The sequence below is a fragment of the Notolabrus celidotus genome, chromosome 8 (genome assembly GCF_009762535.1).
Source record: "Notolabrus celidotus isolate fNotCel1 chromosome 8, fNotCel1.pri, whole genome shotgun sequence".
In the NCBI taxonomy this organism is placed as follows: Eukaryota; Metazoa; Chordata; class Actinopteri; order Labriformes; family Labridae; genus Notolabrus; species Notolabrus celidotus.
In genome coordinates this window covers 16,700,782-16,721,238 of record NC_048279.1, presented here as the reverse complement: position 1 = coordinate 16,721,238, position 20,457 = coordinate 16,700,782, and the positions used below count along the sequence as shown (strand labels likewise).

General features: G+C 40.4%; 3 protein-coding genes across 5 annotated transcripts; 2 read left to right on the top strand and 1 right to left on the bottom strand.

Annotated features, from left to right (window-relative positions):
* The first annotated feature begins 3,258 nt into the window (after positions 1-3,258).
* LOC117817214 (heterogeneous nuclear ribonucleoprotein A/B-like) lies at positions 3,259-7,884 on the top strand. 3 transcript variants are annotated; one of them, XM_034689774.1, is made up of 9 exons: positions 3,260-3,385; positions 3,856-4,148; positions 4,576-4,744; positions 4,843-5,001; positions 5,090-5,221; positions 5,325-5,415; positions 5,555-5,710; positions 5,820-5,905; positions 6,350-7,884. In XM_034689774.1, the coding sequence occupies exons 2-8, from the start codon at positions 3,871-3,873 to the stop codon at positions 5,888-5,890; spliced, it is 1,056 nt and encodes a 351-aa protein (XP_034545665.1). In that variant the 5' UTR covers positions 3,260-3,385; positions 3,856-3,870; the 3' UTR covers positions 5,891-5,905; positions 6,350-7,884. The 3 variants fall into 3 exon arrangements, with proteins under 3 accessions (XP_034545668.1, XP_034545665.1, XP_034545666.1); XM_034689775.1 differs by lacking the exon at positions 3,260-3,385 and adding an exon at positions 3,502-3,645; XM_034689777.1 differs by lacking the exons at positions 5,820-5,905; positions 6,350-7,884 and having other exon boundaries at positions 3,259-3,385; positions 5,555-5,721.
* On the bottom strand, positions 7,411-12,573 carry phykpl (5-phosphohydroxy-L-lysine phospho-lyase). Its single transcript, XM_034689772.1, has 13 exons — positions 12,258-12,573; positions 12,026-12,144; positions 11,737-11,896; positions 11,568-11,642; positions 11,386-11,473; positions 11,160-11,276; positions 10,947-11,029; positions 10,641-10,866; positions 10,005-10,159; positions 8,304-8,393; positions 8,057-8,190; positions 7,890-7,934; positions 7,411-7,591 (listed from the first exon to the last, which is right to left on the bottom strand). The coding sequence occupies exons 1-12, from the start codon at positions 12,314-12,316 to the stop codon at positions 7,891-7,893; spliced, it is 1,350 nt and encodes a 449-aa protein (XP_034545663.1). The 5' UTR covers positions 12,317-12,573; the 3' UTR covers positions 7,411-7,591; position 7,890.
* A 285-nt stretch (positions 12,574-12,858) lies between these two features.
* On the top strand, positions 12,859-19,935 carry LOC117817213 (protein FAM53C-like). Its single transcript, XM_034689773.1, has 5 exons — positions 12,859-12,910; positions 14,835-15,086; positions 15,202-15,262; positions 15,343-16,172; positions 17,415-19,935. The coding sequence occupies exons 2-5, from the start codon at positions 15,003-15,005 to the stop codon at positions 17,664-17,666; spliced, it is 1,227 nt and encodes a 408-aa protein (XP_034545664.1). The 5' UTR covers positions 12,859-12,910; positions 14,835-15,002; the 3' UTR covers positions 17,667-19,935.
* The last annotated feature ends 522 nt before the right edge of the window (positions 19,936-20,457 follow it).

The window sequence follows — 20,457 nt, the reverse complement described above, 5'->3', positions numbered from 1 at the left end:
TAATAAGTAGAAGGGCACACTGTTGAGGGTTAGGATCTTTTGGTTAGAAAATGCTGTTCACTCGCTGTGTCAGCTGGTTATAGGATAGACTCTTGTCCCTTCTTTCTACAGGAGAAGTAGCTAAGAGTTATGGATGCACTATGTATGTTGATTAAAACAGAATATGATGCTTTGCAAATTATTCAAAGCCTATATTTAGTAGAAAATAGTGCAAAAACACCAAACAAATGTTTAAACTGAAAAATTGTGTTGTTTTGCTTAAAATATACGCTTATCTTAAATTTGATGCATCGTGATGTGCCACATTTTTGAAGAGTGTGACTGAAGTCTTCTGCTACGAAGCCATGCTGCTGTAATATGGGCAGAAGGTGGTTTGGCTTCTTCTTGCTGTATAATGAAAGTTCTTCCCTGAAAAAGAAACTGTCTCAATGGCAGCATAATTATTCTTCTCCACAACCCGTATATAATATTCAGCATTAATGGTGCATTCCCAGATGTGTAAACTTACCATGCCCTGGGTACTTATACAATCCAAGACATTAAGGAATTCTGTTTTTTGAACTATGCGCTTATTAGAAGTCATGTGGTTCCTCCCTTATTTAGAGCTAAGGAGGCAGTGTCCATGATATCCAAAAAAGAATGTCAAATTTAGATTTTTTGAGAACACAGGACAGTTTTCCACTTTGTCCCAGTCCATCTTAATTAGAAGATGAACCCAGAGAAGTCACTGGTGTTTAAATATTGTGTTTATATGTGGTTTTCTCTTTGTATTATTCAATTTTAAGCTGCATTTCTGGATGCAAATAGTGTTCACAGACAATGGTTTATGGAAGTTATTTTGAACCCATGAGTCATGTCTGTCTTTAATGCAGTCCCGAAGATTCCTCCAAATTCTCTGAATCATTTAATTTTATTGTGTACCATAGTTGAATAAATCCTCAGAGTCTATTTATTTTCAGGGATATTTTGTGCCCTGGAACATTATTCTGGAAGTGCTTAACTATTTCCTCACTCAGTCTCAACCCCTTCCCATCTTGACTCTTGAGAGACTACACCGCTCTCGAGTGCCCTTTTATACCCAACTATGTAAATAACCTGTTGCAAATTAACGTGGATAAGTTTGGAGATGTCCCTCCAAGTGTATTTTTGTTTTTTTTGTAGTCTCATTACACAACTTTTTCAGTGTTGTGTTGTCCCATTACCAACTTTTTGGAAACATATTATTGGCCTTATCTTTAAAATGAGTACATAAACAATACAACTATAACAATTTTCAGTTTCAGCACTTGTTGTGTTGTCATTGCACTGTTTTCAATTAAATATACTAATATTTGTTGGTTTCAAACCAACAAATTGTATCAATATTTTGCTCAGCATCCCAACACGAACTTGGAATTGTCTATACAGAGAGAGAGACACACAGGGAGAGAGAGAATAGACAAGGATGCATTACTTAAACTTATAATTAAACAAACATCCAGTTCATTAAACTGTCCCTTATATCTACAAGGTTAAGCGATACACATTGAATACGTACAAAGGAATACCCTTGCAATACACCCAAATATGTAGCACATTGACTGATCTCTTAATGTCAATTCAGACGGTAATTAGGGTTTAAGTTAGTACTCTTTGCATAGTGCTGATAGTAATAAGGCTGCCTTTATTTTTTATATCTTTCCAGCTCATTTTATGAGTGCCCATTTTTATAAACTTCTTCAGTCAGTAGCTTGTCTGCTAGGATGGGGCTTTTTATATGTATATCCCAGCCTTATAAGTTGTCATTCAAGAGGACAACACAGCATTTTAATACTGTACAATGGTTTTAACACCTCTGTTAGGTTTAAAGCACACTGTAACAATTTCAGTTTCAGCACTTGTTGTGTTGTCATTGCACTGTTTTCAATTAAATATAGGCTTCAAATTATTTTCAAACCAACAAATTGTATCATTATTTTGCTCAGCATCCCAACTCATACAAAGTTGAAATTGTCTATATAGAGAGACACACACAAAGAGAGAGACAGAGAATAGACAAGGATACATTTATTTATCTGAAAATTTAACAAACATCCAGTTCATATTAACTGCCTTATATCTACAAGATTAAGCGATACACATTGAATACGTACAAAGGAATACCCCTGCAATACACACAAATAATGTAGCACAGTGACTAATCTCTTAAGGTCATTTTAACTAGGTTATAAGTTAGTACTCTTTGCATAATGCTGATAGTAATAAGGCTGCTTTTATATTTGGGGCTTTGGGGCTTTGGGGCTTTCTAATATGTATATCCAGCCATTATAAGTTGTCATTCAAAAGGACAACACAGCATTTTAATACTGTACAATGGTTTTAACCCCTCTGTTAGGTTTAAAGCACACTGTAACATTTTCAGTTTCAGCACTTGTTGTGTTGTCATGGCACTGTTTTCCATTAAATATCAGCTATCATATATCATATAGGCTATATCAATATTTTGTTCAGCATCCCAACTCATACGAACTTGGAATTGTGTATAGAGAGTGAGAGAGAGTGAGTGAGTGAGTGAGAGAGAGAGAGAGAGAGAGAGAGAGAGAGAGAGAGAGAGAGAGAGAGAGAGAGAGAGAGAGAGAGAGAGAGAGAGAATAGACAAGGATACATTCTTTAACTGAAAAATAAAAAAACTTATCCAGTTCATATTTACTGTCCCTTATATCTACAAGATTAAGTGATACACATTGAATACGTACAAGGCAATACCCCTGCAATACACCCTAATATGTAGCACACTGACTAATCTCTTAAGATAATTTTAATTAGGTTATACGTTAGTACTCTACGCATAATGCTGATAGTAATAAGGCTGCCTATATTTTTTATTCCATTCCAGCTCATTTTATGAGTGCCCATTTTTATAAACTTCTTCAGTAGCTTGTCTGCACAAGAAGGTTGATTTGGATGGGGCTTTTTAATATGTAGTATATCCGGCCATTATAAGTTGTCATTCAAAAGGACAACACAGCATTTTAATACTGAACAATGGTTTTATCACCTCTGTTAGGTTCAAAGCACATGGGGACACACGTAACTCATATACCAAACTATAGTTGTCCGTCGCAGTCAATGGTTTCCTACCGGCAGTGAACAAACCCTTTTTTTCATTTAAAGCAAAAAGGTACTTTGCGTGCCTTCCTGTGCGTATAAGGCGTGAACTTCTTCTATGAAAGACTACAGCGCGTATCCTATTGGTCAATGCTGTGAGAGACAGCAGCAAACAACCAATCAGACGGACCCTCTGTGGAAATGTCGTTTTTTTTTCTGCCGGTTCTAGAAAACCAACCACGAGTTGTCGTCGTGTGGGAGAATCCATCTTGAAGAGAGCTCTCCGGTGGTGTGACGAGTAAGCATATTTCTGGTCTTTGTTAGTCAGTTTATTCGATGTAATTTCATGAAGATATCTTGTGTGTTCATTATAATTTCATATATTTTTTCTAAAATATGTCCACGCACCATACTTAAAGGTCGTCGGTGCTGCGAGCTGGTCCTCTGCATTACGTAACTGCGAATGAGAAAACAGTATAGTCCAGGCTTGGTTTTTATCAGTCTGTTGCAGAGCTTTTTTAATCTATGGCCCCAGAGGATGTGCACTGTAGATATTGAGTAGGTACTGGCTTGTGTAATTTGACGTTGATGTGTTGCCTGTAACTGGCACTTACTAACAAAGACGTCGTTGTATGAATGTATGGAACGCGACTGTGCCGGTCAAAATGGTGGGAAATGCATGTATTGGCACCCTGTAAATGGCGAGGCAGGCACGGCGAGGCTGATTATGTAACCACCAATCATTTCCTTTTTCACCTCCTATTTAAGGTTCAATAGCTCAAAATGTCTGAGGCAGAGCAGCAGTATATGGAAACATCGGAAAACGGCCATGAAGTCGACGATGATTTCAACGGAGCCGGCCACACCGAGGAGGGGATCGACGAGAGCGCCGTGAATGAGTGCGGAGAGGGAGAAGCAGAAGGAGAGGGTGAGGGAGAAGGAGAGGGTGAAGGAGGAGAAGGAGAAGGAGAGGGCGAGGAAGCCGACTTGAACGAAAACTCGCAAAACGGTGGCTCGGAGGGCGGCCAGATCGACGCCAGCAAGGGCGAGGAGGATGCCGGGTGAGTATTTATGAAAGCATTTTAGTTCTGTATTAAATTGACTGCTGAGATGCACTCGTGGTTTGCCATGTCTCTTTGTTCAACCGGCCTTTGTTGGCGCCATATGCAGAGCGGAGGAGGGGGGATGGGCGCTTCAGCGTGGGTCAAATCTAGCATGTATAAGCGCATAAAAGCCGATTGATACGATGCGTCTGTTGTCCTAGCATCGTAGTATTTTGCAGTTTATTGATCTAATCTTGTGAAATAGCCTCGCAAAGCAACAGTAGCCTGTCGCCCTACGTCATGGGTCAACAGATGTTCGGGAACAGTGTGTACATTTACACCCCCCACCCACCCAGCCCATCCCCGCCCCCACTACCCTATATAAAGTTGTTGGGAGAGGTACTGTTTGTAATCCTAAACATGTCCCCTTCACTTCTGTGCATAGGAAAATGTTTGTTGGTGGTCTCAGCTGGGACACAAGCAAGAAGGATCTTAAGGATTACTTCTCTAAATATGGTGAGGTGACAGACTGCACCATAAAGATGGACCAGCAGACAGGAAGGTCACGAGGTTTCGGCTTCATTCTCTTCAAAGATGCAGCCAGTGTTGACAAGGTGAGTGAGGAAGTTGTCTTAACAATGCTCAAGTGACTGTGTTTTAACAAAATGTAGAAATTACCCCTTTTTAATTTTAATTTCCCCCCCAATTCTAGGTCTTAGAGCAAAAGGAACACCGGCTAGATGGCAGAGTCATCGACCCCAAGAAGGCTATGGCCATGAAGAAGGATCCAGTCAAGAAAATCTTCGTAGGAGGCCTTAATCCTGACACCTCAAAGGAAGTGATTCAGGAGTACTTTGGAACCTTTGGAGAGGTACACTGTTACATTGATTCCATCTGTTGATCAAAAATATAGATGCTTACATTACAGGCTGTCTAATCAGTTTCTTTTCACTGTGTAGATTGAGACCATTGAGCTTCCACAAGATCCAAAGACGGAGAAGAGGAGGGGGTTCGTATTTATCACATACAAAGACGAGGTTCCTGTCAAGAAGGTCATGGAGAAGAAATTCCACAACGTCGGTGGAAGCAAGGTACAAAGCGGTGCATTTAGGAACAAGTGTATCCTTTACTCGATCTAACCAGTGGTAAAAGTTACTCACTTTGGTACTTCATGTGTTTCTGTACTTGTTGCAGTGTGAAATAAAAATCGCCCAACCCAAAGAGGTCTACCAGCAGCAGCAGTATGGCGCCCGTGGATATGGGGGGCGTGGCAGGGGACGTGGTGGTAAGCATCTTCTTCTTTGTCTCAGCCATATGTTTTTTGAACTGTGCTTGAAGGTCGACTTACTTAAATATGTGCCGAGTAACCAGCTGGGTCCTGTGTGCTGGAGAGTTTTGACAAAGGCCTCACCTGTTGTTTCTAGGCCAGGGCCAGAACTGGAATCAAGGTTACAACAACTACTGGAACCAGGGATACAACCAGAACTATGGCTATGGACAGCAAGGCTACGGATACGGCGGCTATGGCAACTATGACTACTCTGCTGGTTATTACGGCTATGGGGGTGGCTACGATTACAGTAAGCGATAAGTGCCCCCAGGGAAAGAAAAGAATGAGAGAAACTTTATTTTCTTGGTCCTCCTTGTTGTACTCAGAAGAACTCAGTCCCTTTTTCTCTTGTCCTCCAGACCAGGGCAATACAAGCTATGGGAAAACTCCAAGACGTGGAGGCCACCAGAGTAGCTACAAGCCATACTGATCACACGTAGTGCAGGTATGCATTTTTGCATCATCCGTGGTAGTATGAGAACATAGCTGTAACCATTGGTGCCTTTTTGACCCCAAAGATGTCCATCTACTCTAAATCCATTCAAGCATTGTAGTGGGGTTAGGGTAGGCCGCATTGTGGGGTCTGTGACCATAAAAGATGGAATCATTCCACCTGTCAGCCATCTTAAGATGCATCTCTACAAACACTACTTGATCAATAAGGGTTGAGTTGGTGGTGGTTGAGAAAAGGAACAAGGACTGTTTCACCTTTCACCTGGGTGCTAGGTGTTATAGTTAGCGGCCGGGTCCCCTCCCTCCCCCCTAAGTGTCTGTCCATTCACTGACCTGTCAAACTCATTCATGCACCTGTCTGTCTGTGTGTAACTGCATGCCATATTTGGTTTATTCTCAGTAACGTTAATAGTAACGTTAGTGTTTTTCTCTTAAGGTCTAAAGTAAATAAGAAAAAGAGATCCATGGTCTGACCACAGCGAACATGGGCTCTGGCTTTTCCTTTGGAGTTGGCAGAAATTTGGACTCATGCTCCATTTGTACAGATCAAGTGAGGAACTGGGGAAGCAAATGTCACTTTTCCACTTTTTATTTTATATTGTTTTATGTCCATTTACATTTCCAGTGATGGAAGTGTTATTTTTACTGTACTTTTTGGTACCTTTTTGAATCTAATGTATTGTATGGTTGTATTTTTACATGTCTACTGGATTTACAGACAAGCAGGAGCAAGAGCTTTAAAGCTCACAAATAAAACAACTTTGCTTTTTTTTTTTTTAATTTCCTTTGGTGTTTCTAGATCTTTAGTTATTTTTCTCCCGTGCTGAGTGTTGGATGCGAGTTGCATGGCTTCAGATGTGGGGTGAGGCTAAATAAGGGATTTAAACTAATCAAAGGGTTCATTATAAGCGTGTTAAGTGAATGTTTGCAGATGGTCTAGTAGACGAAGACAACCAGCATCTTTTCTTTGTTTTTTTTTGGCTTTTAAGGAGATTCTTCCCCCATGTTTGCAATTTTAAGTGGCTTTACTAGTGTTATTCAACTGAACGCAAGCCTGTTAATGTACGAGGGTACTCCCTCACTCACTGGAAACTCATTCCTCTAGTGTCTTGGGCAAATTGGTAGAAATAAACTTTTGGTTTATATTACACTCTGATCTTTTTGTTATTATTTGTAAAGTTAATGTTAAATGTTTTGTACTGTTAAAATGGCTTGCTTGTTTTGTCACAAGTAATGTTAACATCTCACCGGATGCCTCTTTAAGAAGTTGTGGGAGAGGGCTTCACTATCCTACAGCAGAACTGGCTGAGTTAAAACACACCTCAGTTGATGTGAAACTGCAATATCATGTATGTGAATGTGTCGAGGAGTTAGTGGTCTGGTAAGTGCTTATCTAAACCACATGTGTATTGAGAACATGTTGCTGATCAGTGTTGTAAGTTGGGGCTTAATAATTACATACATGAAAATGTGGGTAAAAGATGGTAGTAGTCCGGATTTTAAAAGTGTTAAATGTTTATTAGTTTTAATTACAAAAATATCATTAGTGTCACTTCAGCACCATAATGTATCCTGATCATCTCCCAGGTTGTGTTGATGTATAACTTGCATCACTTTGATTGTAGACTCCAGTTCTCTTGCGCAACCACAGTGAAACCTTTAATATGGCACTGAACACCTGGGGGATATTAAAACATATATTTATGGATGAATGATCGGAGTAAAAATGTTCTATTGGCCGTTATTACAAATCCACTAGCATGTCTTTGATGACTCTCACATTGAAGCATTAATACAGAGTCCCCACATTGGTAGGAATCAAGTAGAGGGTAGCAACATGTTCTGAATTTAATTAACTTGTTTTATTTACTGGAACCTCAAGTATAAACATTCATACCTCTACCTCTGAACTTTACGAATGTGACCATCTGACAATGTCTGATGCAATTAAAAGTTTTTCTACAGGTTTAACCAACCTTAGATGTCTTCATTTTCCAGTTTAAGGTCAATGGTCTCCTTGTCTGTGAGAACAAGAATACTTGAGGAGTTATTCACCCACTATGAATGTGTTCATTTTTGTACCTCTTATTGTCATACTTTACTGCAATCATTCTAAGACTAAGTGATGACTTTGTAAACCTACCTGAGAGAATGCGATCGATACACTGAACCACAAGTTCTGCATCCTTTATACTGAAGCACATAGGGGGTTTAAACTTCACAACACTCTCCCAGGGGCCATCTGTACTGACACAGATTTGATCCTCCTCTTTCAATCTAATATAAAAAAAGGATAGTATTACTCAACACATTTCAGAGGTAACATGCATGTATGTTAAGTATAAAACAAGTATCATGATAACTAGATAAACTATGTTTCAATCCTGTACCTCTTCACCACCCATGCTGCTGCTTTAGTGGCAGGGATCTTCCGGTTCCTGTCTGTAACCAGCTCAATACCCACAAAGAGTCCCACACCTCTGTCATAAAGGGAAAGAATTTTAACAGTCGAAAAATTAAACTGAAGAGGTTCAGAAAAATATGAGCAACAAGAAATCACATGATTGTCAAAATACACCATGCAGTAAGTTTAAAGTTAGCCATAAACTAAAACTAATGTCATGTTTGAATAAATGCACAGATTTTATCTTCTTCAAAAAAATACAAATAACAGGTGTAAGAGCTATGACCACCAAAAAAGAGACTCCTTGCTTATTGAGTTAATTTACCATGCTATGAAGAATATAAGATATAAAAAGTAATAAACAGATTTTGAAGGTAATAGTAATCAATGTTCAATTCAGGATACAGATGCAGAAATTATTTTACTTGTGCTCTGGTTAAGGTATAGAGAGAGCTTTCTGAGGGCTTTTTCTACAGAGGACAGTATATTCTAGAAAGGAAAGGACAGCTGTAAGTAAGTTAAATGTAAACTGGTTGGTCTGTCGCTGTATATTTAAAACAGAAATAGTTATCAGTGTAGACACTACTTGTCCTGCATAGACATTAAATATCTTGTAAGTAAAAGACTGACATTCAGAAAGGGTTGACTGGGTTGAACTAAAAATAAAATATATTGAGCATTTTACGGGGATACGTGCTAATTAAACAGAATTGAAAAATCATGGATGACTTTCAGACTATCTTTTTAGTGAGTATTTTATTTAGAAGACTTAACAGTCGGCTCATCAACAGAATGGAAATAGTGTTTCAGATGCAAATAAGGTGAATTCTTTTGCATAATTTTAATGTTTTCCTTTCAGCACAGTGCATGTTCATATCATAAGCTTGGTAAGTAAGTATCAGTGTTAAGGTCAGAGTGGTCTTAACCATAAAATTGGGCAGCAATGCGAAGTGAATTCATTGTACAGTGGTCTATATTGTACGCAGTTAGTGAGTCTTGACACAGCTTCAGTACATGTTAATCCACACATGATTTAAATCACAAGCTGATACGACCTTTAATGTTTTAAAGAGAAGATGTGGCCACTGTGGTAGTCTAAACGCTTAAAAGCATTTGTAATGATAATGGGTCAAACATCTTATTAATCGAACAAGCCGATGATTAGCAGCACTTATAAAATATATATATAACTGTAATGACTGACCAGCTGATTAAAACAGTTTAAAAACGCAACATGGTGTCAAACTTCTGTTTGAGTTAAAGTCTAACAATACTTTTTACTGTCAAAACACTGAAGCTGAAATATTGTGAAACTTTTGATTCAACATCGCACTGCTGCATAATTTCTAATATATCAGAATTAATGACTATTGTGCCATGTACATACTTTCCTGGCTGTTAAGCACAACTTGTCATTAAGTGTCTACCAACAAGTGAGAAAAATAAGAGCAGTCCACTTTTACAGTTAACAGTTTAACCACAATCAGCCAGGATAAATGAAAAGGTGTGGCTTCCGGTGTCTGAGTTTGTTTAGACGTTACAGCAAAATGACAAAGGGTTGGGTTACAACTTCATGATTAACCGACCGTACCTTTATAATTAATGTTAATTTAAACTGACTCATCCTAACAGAAAGAGGAGAGTAAGCCACATAGGGGATTTGGTGTATTGCTCACTGCATCCTTACCTGACATCCCCTATTATTTGATGACGGGATTTGAGCTGTGTGAGCAAATTTTTAAGATGCACTCCCACCCTTGTGGCATTTCCTCTGAGGTCCTCTTTCTCAATCACATCCAGGACTGCCATACCGATGGCACAGGACACTGGGTTTCCTCCAAACTGTATGAAGTTGGAGAGAATTTTATCTTGATGTGTGCACGATGAAAACATGTTCTTGTTTTGTTTTTCTTCAAAGCAGATATTTCATCTACACCTTTATTTGTGCGACATTTTAAGATTTCAGTTCATAATTTATGTTTTCACACAGTAATGTTGTGAAGTCTGATTAAATGAAATACCATGGGGAAGTACATTACACCATCAATTATTATGTATGCCCCTTTCCTATGGACTATATATTTATGTAACTCACAGCTGTTAAGTTATTCATTTAAAACTCACTATGATACTGCATTACATAGTGATAGTTGGTATTAATGTCTAACCACAAATGTTTTATCAAAACCTCTGACAAAAAGGCATCGATAATACTGGATTACTGCTCTGGCACCTTCAACAGGTGGGGAATGCTTAAGCTGCAAACATCAAGAGTAATCCCATTGTATAATATGAGGCTTCATAAAGTATTCAATATAGTCACCGTGTTGAAGTACTCCACCCCATTGGCTGTGAAAGATCCAGCGATCTCTGCAGTGGTTGCCACACATGCCAGTGGATGCCCATTGCCCATTGGTTTGCCCATGGTCACTATGTCTGGGCAGAAACCCTCGCCCTGCAGCTCGAAGGCCCAGAAGTGACTCCCCACACGTCCAAAGCCTGTCTGTACTTCATCAGCCACGAACACTCCACCAGCTGAGCGTACATATCTGCAGAGAGTTCGAAGCACCGTGTAATGACATTTAGACTCCCTTAAAAAAAACACCATGAAAAATGAGTCACCACTCACTCTGCAACTTTAGCTGAGTAGCCTTGAGGCAGGATGACTTGTCCTCCCACACTTGGCAATGATTCTGCAAAGAAGGCAGCCACCTGTGGGAAAATGTAGTAATTACTCATTAATACTGTCTATTGTGCAGTCATGTTTATTACAGCAGTTTAGTGGTTTAGGTTTCCTGCATTACTTATTTTATTCAGACTGTATGAAACTGGTTAAACGTACCTTACGACCTTTCCTGTGCACATCCTCGATTAGGTCTTTAACTGTATCAGCATATGCTTGTCCTGGGTTTGGGTGGTCCTCTTGGTATGTGCCTCTGTAGGTGTCCGGTAGGGGTGCCTGAGAGGATGAGCACATTTTTTCAAATTAGCAGGAGTCCACTGATGGTCAGCAGTTGTTGTTTTTTGTTGTTGTTGTTTATAGATGAGGGTCATATGAATTTACAAACCACATGAACCCACTCCTTCTGTCCTGCCAGTTTCCGGAACTTGTAAGGACTAATGTCGATGAGAGACACTAAATGCCCATGGTATGCACTAGTATAAAAGCAGAGTATGTTTTACTGATATTAATGAGCAAGTGTTTTGTCAGAGGGAGAATGTGATGCAACAAAACAGAAATATCACTCACTGATCAAGCACAATGACGTCCTCATGCTGGGTGTATTGCTGTGCTAGGCGCAGGGCGAGATCATTGGCCTCTGAACTGTCAGAGGAACAGATGTAGAAAATATTTGAATGGCACTTCATGGATGTTTTATCAGTATGTGATGGTGTGTGTACTTAATAGTAGTATATACCCAGAATTAACAAAGTAGAAGACACCAAGTTTCTTAGGCAAGGTGGCAGCCAGGCGGTCTGCATACAGGACAATGTTGTCGTGCAGGAATCTTGAATTTGTGTTCAGGATGTCCATCTGTGCCGCTGCAGCCTTTGTAATATCTGGGTGACAATGGCCCACTGCAATAGAAAGCGCAATGTGTGTTATTAACCTATCGAAACTTTCTGGTTCATGGAGACACTGGCGTAATAAACAGGGCTTCTTAGGAGTAATAGATATGGACTTTGCACTGAATGACAATATTTTACCATGCTGAACGTTACTGATGCAGTCCAGATAGCGCTTGCCAGTTTCATCGTATAGATATTGTCCTCTTGCTCTCACTATTTTTACTGGATCATCTGAGTAAAAAAGTCTGCATGACTGTCTGTAATGGAAATAAGAATAGTGGATCAGGGACTTCCGTATACACATTGCACAGTTGAACACCGATGCAGGCACATCATAAAATAATCATAAAAACAAATCAGTCCTCCATACCCGATTAGTCTCCTCCTCATCGCGAGGGTTTCGTCTTTCCTGAGTGAATCCAGTGCCATATTATCCTCGTTTGTTTGTTAATGTCCTTTTTACGTTATTATAGCAAAGAGTGCAGAGCCAAGGCACGCAATGCTATTCCATAATATCCAAAAGCAAGTGTATAATGTCGAATTTATATCCTGTTTTTCTAGGAGTTGTCCACGCATGCGTCGATTGCGTTGACCTAAGCACGGTGTCGAATTATATCACGCATAAAAAATAATTTATAGTTTTGCTTTTAATTGATTTATGTAATTATTATGTTTTCAATACATGCGATATACTTTCATTCACCAAAAGATGTTTTCGTCAGTTTTGATGGTATGCTGTTGCTCCATGAGGAATAGTCTAACTGTGTGGGGGTGTTAGCGAGTCGGAGACATCCAATTTGACAATTTTTAAGTTGTTTAAAATGTTATATTTAAATTTAAACACACAATTTATAGTCCTATTATTGGAGCATCCGCTGGTAAAGTATTTTCTGTTTTACATAACTCATTTGTTTTAGGCAGCGCTTTCTAACTCCCTCTGTAATGGTATCGCCCAAAGGCTATAAATACTCTGCTGAGCTGCCCTGTGTGCTGCTTCGGTTGCTAAGGAACCACTGAATGCAGGTAATACATCAGGGCAGCTGTAGCATGCTAGCTTCCAGTACACAGGCTTCATCACTCAGCTAACGCTACAACTAAATAACATATACTCATGTCTTACCAGTCACTTCTCATACTCAGTGGAACAAAGAATGGATATAATATGAATAATGACAAGCTAATAAGCTAACAGACGATAGTATATCTTGAGTTAGGTGACTTGTTATCCTATCAGCTAATGCATGTTAGCAGCAGAACCGGCTGCATCGTGTTGCCAAGCTAGTTTTTACGTACTCCGCCTATCCGTCAACATTTGAAGCCCATTTAGCAAATATATCAAGCCCTCTCTTTTGGAAATGGCAAATAATTTCATTGTACTTCACGCTGCATCTATCGGTGTAGGTTTACAGACTGTGTTTAATATGGGAAGCTGCGCAACACTGCTTCAAACTTGTGTGTGGTGTTGTATCATTTAGTGAGCGAATTGTGTTATAAAGCTAGACCGACCTTTAATAACTACACTGCTAGGCGTTTTGTGTTGGATGAGATTACAGCTGTACAGATAACTGGAAGTAATGGTTGTATTTAAGCTTGTGGGGGACACTGGAAAGGGATAAAGTTTTGAACCAGTTGGTTGAAAGCAATGCTATTAAATGTACACTTGTAAATCAAGTTACAGCGTGGTGCAAAGAGCTATGACTCCTCCTGTCACCGACTGAGGCTTAGCCTGTGCCGGTGAAGAAGTTGGTCTTCTTGCATGTGGAACTAGGCTAGCAATGTAGCACCATGTTGGCCACAAGGAGGAGGGCCCTGGAGGCCACATCTGATTACCTACATCAAGGGCTGAAGTCTTATCAGTGAGTAGGACCATGATCTTGTGCTCTATGTCAGATTATTTGAAGCTGTCAGGGTTAGATTTGTTAGCATTCAATTTGCTGTAGATCTTGGGTGCGCCACACTTTAAAAGAGCTGTACAATAGGGAAAATAAAACTTGTTAGGTTCCAATGCCTTGGGTAGGCTTTTTATACTGTCTGTAGGTTTTAGTTTCAGTTTGCAGTGCACATTATGCTATGCAAAAGTTTTATGGGATTCCTTTCACATGCCGGTGAAGGTTTGTTGTCAAAGGTGCGTGCTGAGTAACACTGAGATCTTAAAAGTGAATTATGTGTGATGTTGGTACAAATTAAAATGGCATGTAGGCAATCTTCTGGTCCCCTGCTCTCCGGGCACATTATACCATTTTGAGCTTGCCTGGGTAATATAAGCTCTTAAGACATGGTCGCTGATCTTTTGTCCCTCTTGCAAAGTCACTATGGCATGCTTCCAACCCCTATCCCCATTCATTTTTCAGACACTTCCCCCATCCTTTCCCCTCTGCTCTCTCCCTCCCCCTCTCATTCAAATCACAGCTCACAACTTTTGTTGTCAGAGTTTATTCAACCTTGCTGACTTTGATTGCCATCACATTGCAGTCAAATTATATAGCTTCTTCATTTGTGTTGTATTTTGCATATTCCGTTGGACTTGTCTATGTCTGTAGCTCAAATAAGAAGTGTCCGTGATCCCTGTGCGTGATGGAATGTGACGTGCTTCTTTGTTCCGGGTCTCCTCATGTCCATGTGTGCTTTCTTTGCCTCTGTGAACATGAACCTCTGCCTCTCATGTGTGACAGCATGTAGATCCCAGCCTGGATCTTGTTAAGTAATATTTAGTTAATAATTTTAACACACTTGTGCTGGATTTTTCTTCTTTCTTTCTGTGAACTTTTACACACTCCTCCTACAGTTTAAAGAGTTCCCTTTTGATAGAATTTTCCACTCTTATCAAACATCGAATGGCTCTGTCTGTTTATAAGTTACTGTTAAATGAAGTAGTTTCTAAGCCATGTGTCTGACCAGAAATCATTAACATTGTTTCATAAGGATTCCTTCTCATTTGTTTCTCTAGGTGGCTTAAAGATGATGGACGCATAGTGAGAAAGCTGGTCAGTCTGGCTGGTTGAGGTGTGGAGGGGACACCACAAACCACGCCAGGATTCTGACTAAGAAGATTTCCACTGCCCTCAGTAAATCTCCTCATCATCTCCATGTCTATCCCTGGATTGTAGCTACAGTTATGGTGACGCTTATCACAGAGCAGCTCCGTAAGCAGAGTTTGGAAGAGCCTTATTACAAGGGTTTCTCATTCAATGTGAATGTGGTGAGTTGGATAAAAAACTGTCTGGGGATCAATCTTCTTTTTCCTTGATTCACTTTGTATAATGGGTCCTTTTTTTTTTTTTTTTTTAATTAAAGTGATCATATTTCTGTTTCAGTCATTACCTGCAGTGGGCTCCAGTCCCACTGTGTCATGGAGTGCTTGCAGGCCAACACAAGGCAAGTTCATTGGCATAAGTGCAGCATTTGCGGCCTAACATGGTCAATTTGTCTAATTTTTTTTTCTGTTGCAATTTTAGAAACCAGCTCAGCTACACACCCATCATCCAGAGCTAACCCTCTGGATGATTCCTGTGGACCAGACTCCATATGGCACACTTCTCACTCTGGAGATTTTCTCCATAGACCAGAGTTGTCCTTCGCAGACATGGCTCTTCAAAGCTCCCCTCCACCACCTCCAAAACGCCACTGCCGGTCCCTCTCTGTCCCAGAGGACCTGTCTCGATGCCGCTCCAACTGGCATCCTTGTGCATCTAAGGTTTGGACCCCGGTCAAACGTGGCTGCCGAAGTGGAGGACCATCTAGTTCAGGCTCTGGAGCTAGCTCTTTGCCACTATGTGGTGCCAGTTCCTCCTTCACCTCTTCATCCCTTCATTCATCCTCAAGCCCCACCTTCTTTAGCTTAGCACTGTCCTCCGACTCCCCTTTACCATGGAGCTTCCCCTGGGACTCCAGTGACAAACTGAGAGGAACATGTTCTGCCTCCTTTGCTACTCCTTCCTCCTGCTCTTCTTCACCGGCCCCTCTGGTTTCTCGCTCCGTACTACAGCGTTGCTTCTCCCTCTCCCCTGTGCATATTCAGGATGCTGCTGGGGTTCATCTGCCCCCCCAACCCTCCCCTGCTTCTGCTCTAACTTATAGCTGTTCTGGCATGGAACACCCTGCTCTGTCCCCATCTCCCACCTCTGCCTGTAGCACACCTTCCTCCTCTAGGCGCCATCTACATGCTGCGCTGCCCCGATGCCACTCACAGCCCTGTGACATGCGTAAACCTCGCTTGAAAAGACGCCATGACCCAGATGTTCTACCCTGCCCCAGACCAGGACTTAACTTCAGCAAAATGACACAGGTGAGCAAGAAGCTTTGAGTCTAATATTCTCTATTAATCTCTTAATGTTTTTGCATTTATGGAGAAACACATACTTATTAGTATGGTAAGTAATCCTTTGCCTTGGTTAACCTTTATTCTTTATTAGGATCCCCATAAGCTTCCACATCCTGGTCACTTGTCTTCCTGGGATCCACACAAAAACAAAAAATAAGAAAGGAAACTATTTAAATCTACACAGTATCCATAAAACAAAAGTACAATAGAAACCAAAGATAAAAGCAAAAAATGAAAATGCATAAATAAATGAAGTATCTCTACAAAAAAAACAATACATAGCATCTACCTACAAAATAATGGAAACGGAAACTATCACAAACGCATGGCACCAAAAAATACAAAAAAAAAAAATACATTTCAAAACAGTGGTTCCATAACACCATTTATGAGAAGATCATCAGTATTTGTTTTACTGACTTTTCAGAAGGTGAATCAGTTTTTGATCTGTCGACCTGTGCCAATGTTTTTTTTTTGGGGGGGTGGTGGCATTTATGCCTTTTAATGGATAGGACTGCTGAAGAGAGACAGGAAATGTGGGGGGGAAGAGAGTGGGTGAGGACATGCAGCAAATGGTTGAAACTGCTGCGAGGGGGACTATAGCCTCTATATATGTTGCGCTAGGCCAACAGTGCCCCTGTGCCCGTGTTTTCTAACCTCTTAAGATTAGAGGACTTTAGGCATCTGGCATCACAGAGTCCCTCAAAACTGTGTCGCATCACAGCTATACTTGTATCTCAGACCATCCTATCTGCTGATCTCAGACTGGTGTTAATATTGGGATTATTAGTGAAAAAATTGGATATTCTCTCCAAGGGAAATTCTACACAGACTATGTTGTACTCCAAAGAACAAAAGCCCCAGCCAGAGTCTGATAATGAGAATATCACAGCTTCTCACTCTTCAATTTGGTGGTACAACTTCAGTACATCACCACGACAAACCAGCCAGTTCTCTCTTGAAAAGGTAGCAAGAAACCTTCATCACTATATGTGTCGAGTATTCATTCTGTTACTGATTACAGTCAAAACATGGGCTATGCAGGAATTACATTCATGAAAATCAAATATATTTTAAACCGTGTTCTATACTTCACAGTGTTATGGTTGATCCTTGGCTTGTTTATTTTTTTGTTTTTTTGAGAATAAGTTGATTTTTGTTTTTGGGAGGTGTTCCTGTTCACGACACTCCTTTTATCTTTCACAGATTGGAAACCATGAGAACCCAGTGGGTGCTACAGGTGGCTGCTTAGTCCAGGTGTCTTCCCAGGCAGAGCAGCAATCAGCCTTCTCCCCTGCTGAGTTCCTGGGACGAGCCAGCATTGGGCCACTCAGTGAAAGTGAAGAGGAAGAAGAGGATGAAGATAAAAGAAATAGAACTGTGACAGAAGGAGGACAAAAGATTGTTTTTGAAAGAGATTGCACAGAGCTTGACTTGAACCTTATAGAAGAGAACTGACCGCTTCCTGGTGCTTGCAGTATCAATACTGCATTCATATCTATGTTAAGCACACGTGTAGGCTTTGTGTGCTCCTCTGGCTGAGTACTTGGAAACCTTTTGCAATATACACTCAGAGTCCATAACCAAGAACCAAGCAGTTAGAAGCTAATATCAGATTAATGTGATGTAGAAAATGTGCATGGGCGAGAGAGCTAGTTTTCATGCACAAAGAATTTCTAATATTTCTTCAGTTGTGTGAAGCATTGGTATGTGACTTGATAAAGTTACATACTGTATTCTCATAAAAGAACTCTAGATATGGAGTTAGCAGAATTTGCTCTTATAATTCCTCTTGATTATTTGGAAACACTAAAAGAGCCAGAAGTTTGATTGGATTGAGGTATGTGCTCCCTGATGGCCCATCAGAATTTCTAAATTTCAAATTGACAAAGTGTAGGTCTATGTGATACTTGGGTAGGCCAGATAACACTGAGCAAAAGTGTGTTCAATCGCAGGTTTGACTGGTTTGACTAAAAAGGGATTCTACTTGTATTGATCTTCTGTGATGAATTTGGTCAGTCCTTCTCCAGCAATTTAACTTCATCATCAAGGAAACATCTTTTTAAGCGGAAAGGATGGCTCTTGTTCATCAAATGTGGATTACAATAACAGCAATGAAACTGTAAGATGAACATGCCTTAAGCACTAAAAAAATGAGGTCTTGGTGCTCTGGTCTTTCTTTTTTTTTTTTTTTTTTTTTTTCCTTTTTTTTAATATTTTGTCCCTGTTGAACACACGGGGAGACATGTTTTTCAAACAGTTTGTCCTTTAGGACACAAACCACACAGTTATCGAAACTAAGGATTAGGAAAATCACTTCAAACTCTGGAACTAGTCTTAGGCAGTTAGCCGGCTCACTGAGAAGGGCTGTTCTGTACCTTGGTAGAACAACCACTTTGATTTAGGGACTTCGATGTGCTTCTACTGGAAGCATCCAAGTCAGAAGCCGCTGATGCAGTGGAGCCCCTTCGCTTCGGCTTCTGGCCCAGGATGCTGAGTAGAGTAGTACCCTCGATTAAGTCTCCTGTCAGATCGCTGATCTCGGCCGAGGTGCTCGGTTTTGCTTGTGGGGCGGGTCCTGGAGCATCCGTGCTGTCACGTTTTCCTGTTGATCCTACCAACTCAAGTAGATAAGGAGCGACATCGACCTGGATCGGTGAGTTTGGGTCGTGGTCCTGATCTAGGAGCATCGCTTTCCTAATTGTCTCCACTCCCTTATCAGAATTGGTCGCCAATATCTCACGTCCAAGCCTGTCGTGGGTGACACCAGAGATGTGTTGAAGCGTGAGTAGTAGTGTTTTATAGGTCATAGGACCTCCCCTGCTTGAGGTTATTTGCTATAAATGACTTGTTTCGCTTTGTGCTACTATACTGAGGCTGAACGGCAGGTTGCTTGCTGGAGTGTCCAATAGAGCTCACAAACTTGCCCTTACTTGAGAAGGGGAGTCCCAGAGGCTGCTCTTCTTCCTCCTCCTCATATTTGGATCAACTGCGTGTGTCGCGACTTTGATGTTCTGTCTCCCGTTCGGGGCTCAGTGAGGGTGTTCTGGGCCTCATTCTCTGGTTGAGTTCTCCATGGAAGTATGACGGAAGGCATTTCCCCTCGGTGGAGACGACTGTGGGTCCGGATCTCTTTTTCTCAAGGTAGTCCCCCAGCTCCAGCCTCCTAGAGGTCCTGTAGGACTTGCCGGTGTCGTGCTTCTTTTCCTCGCTCATTGCTCCTTTCTCTCTTTTGCTGCTAATTTCCTAAAGTTGCTATAAAAAATCTACAGTTGAGTGCTGGTCTTCTTTCCACAGCCAGATATTGTTCTCCAATCTCTGTTTGCACTGATTCAACAGGGGGCACATGCACCATATGAACATAAAACAACTCAGTCAAGGCTGCAGCTGGACCCCATAGGGCACAATGTAATGTATTGTACAGCAGTTGGAGCGAGTACAAACACAAAGCCAATTCTGGGTGTATGTGAAAGGCAGTGGTAATGTGCATGACTTGGTGGCCTTTCAGAAATGATTTTTTCATGTCTTTTCAGATAGAGATATTCCTGTTGCACAATTTATGTACAAATAAAATTCATTTATCTTAGTCTTTCTCAATCTTTGTCAACAGGTTTCTTGTCCTCTGTTCCAGGGTTTCCCAAACTTTTCAACCTGTGACCCCCAAAATATAGATGCCAAAGACTTGTGACCCCTACTGTCCCTCGAAGTGAATAAATGTTGCTTCATACTTCATTTCCTTCAACTTCAAAATTGGTTTACCTACATAATTAGCTAATAGTTAGCTAATCCTAACTTTAGGAGTCATCTGGCAACAAAGAAAGGCAGAGAACTAATGAAATGTACTTATTTACAAGGTTTTATTTAAAATGTAACTACAATTTTTGTCAATATTTTTACAATAATGGGTAAAATAATGGCTCTAACCGACTTGGTGCCCTAGGCAAGATTTTAACTGGTGGACCTTGTATTGTAACCAGCTCCAACAATCACATCACATATACACTGAAAGACAACTGACATACAGCTTTATGTTTTAAAGGTTTCCTTTGTTTCAAAATAAAAATAACCTCTAAAAGAACATTAATAAAATGGTAATAACACTGATATTTACCAGGAAAATAATTAAACAATTTCAAAATGCGTAATGTAATAGTAGTAGAATGTATTCAGTCATTATATAACACAATAATTCTCACAGTGCAGACACTTTCAACACAGCAACAGTCATGTATTAAGCAATGACTGAAAA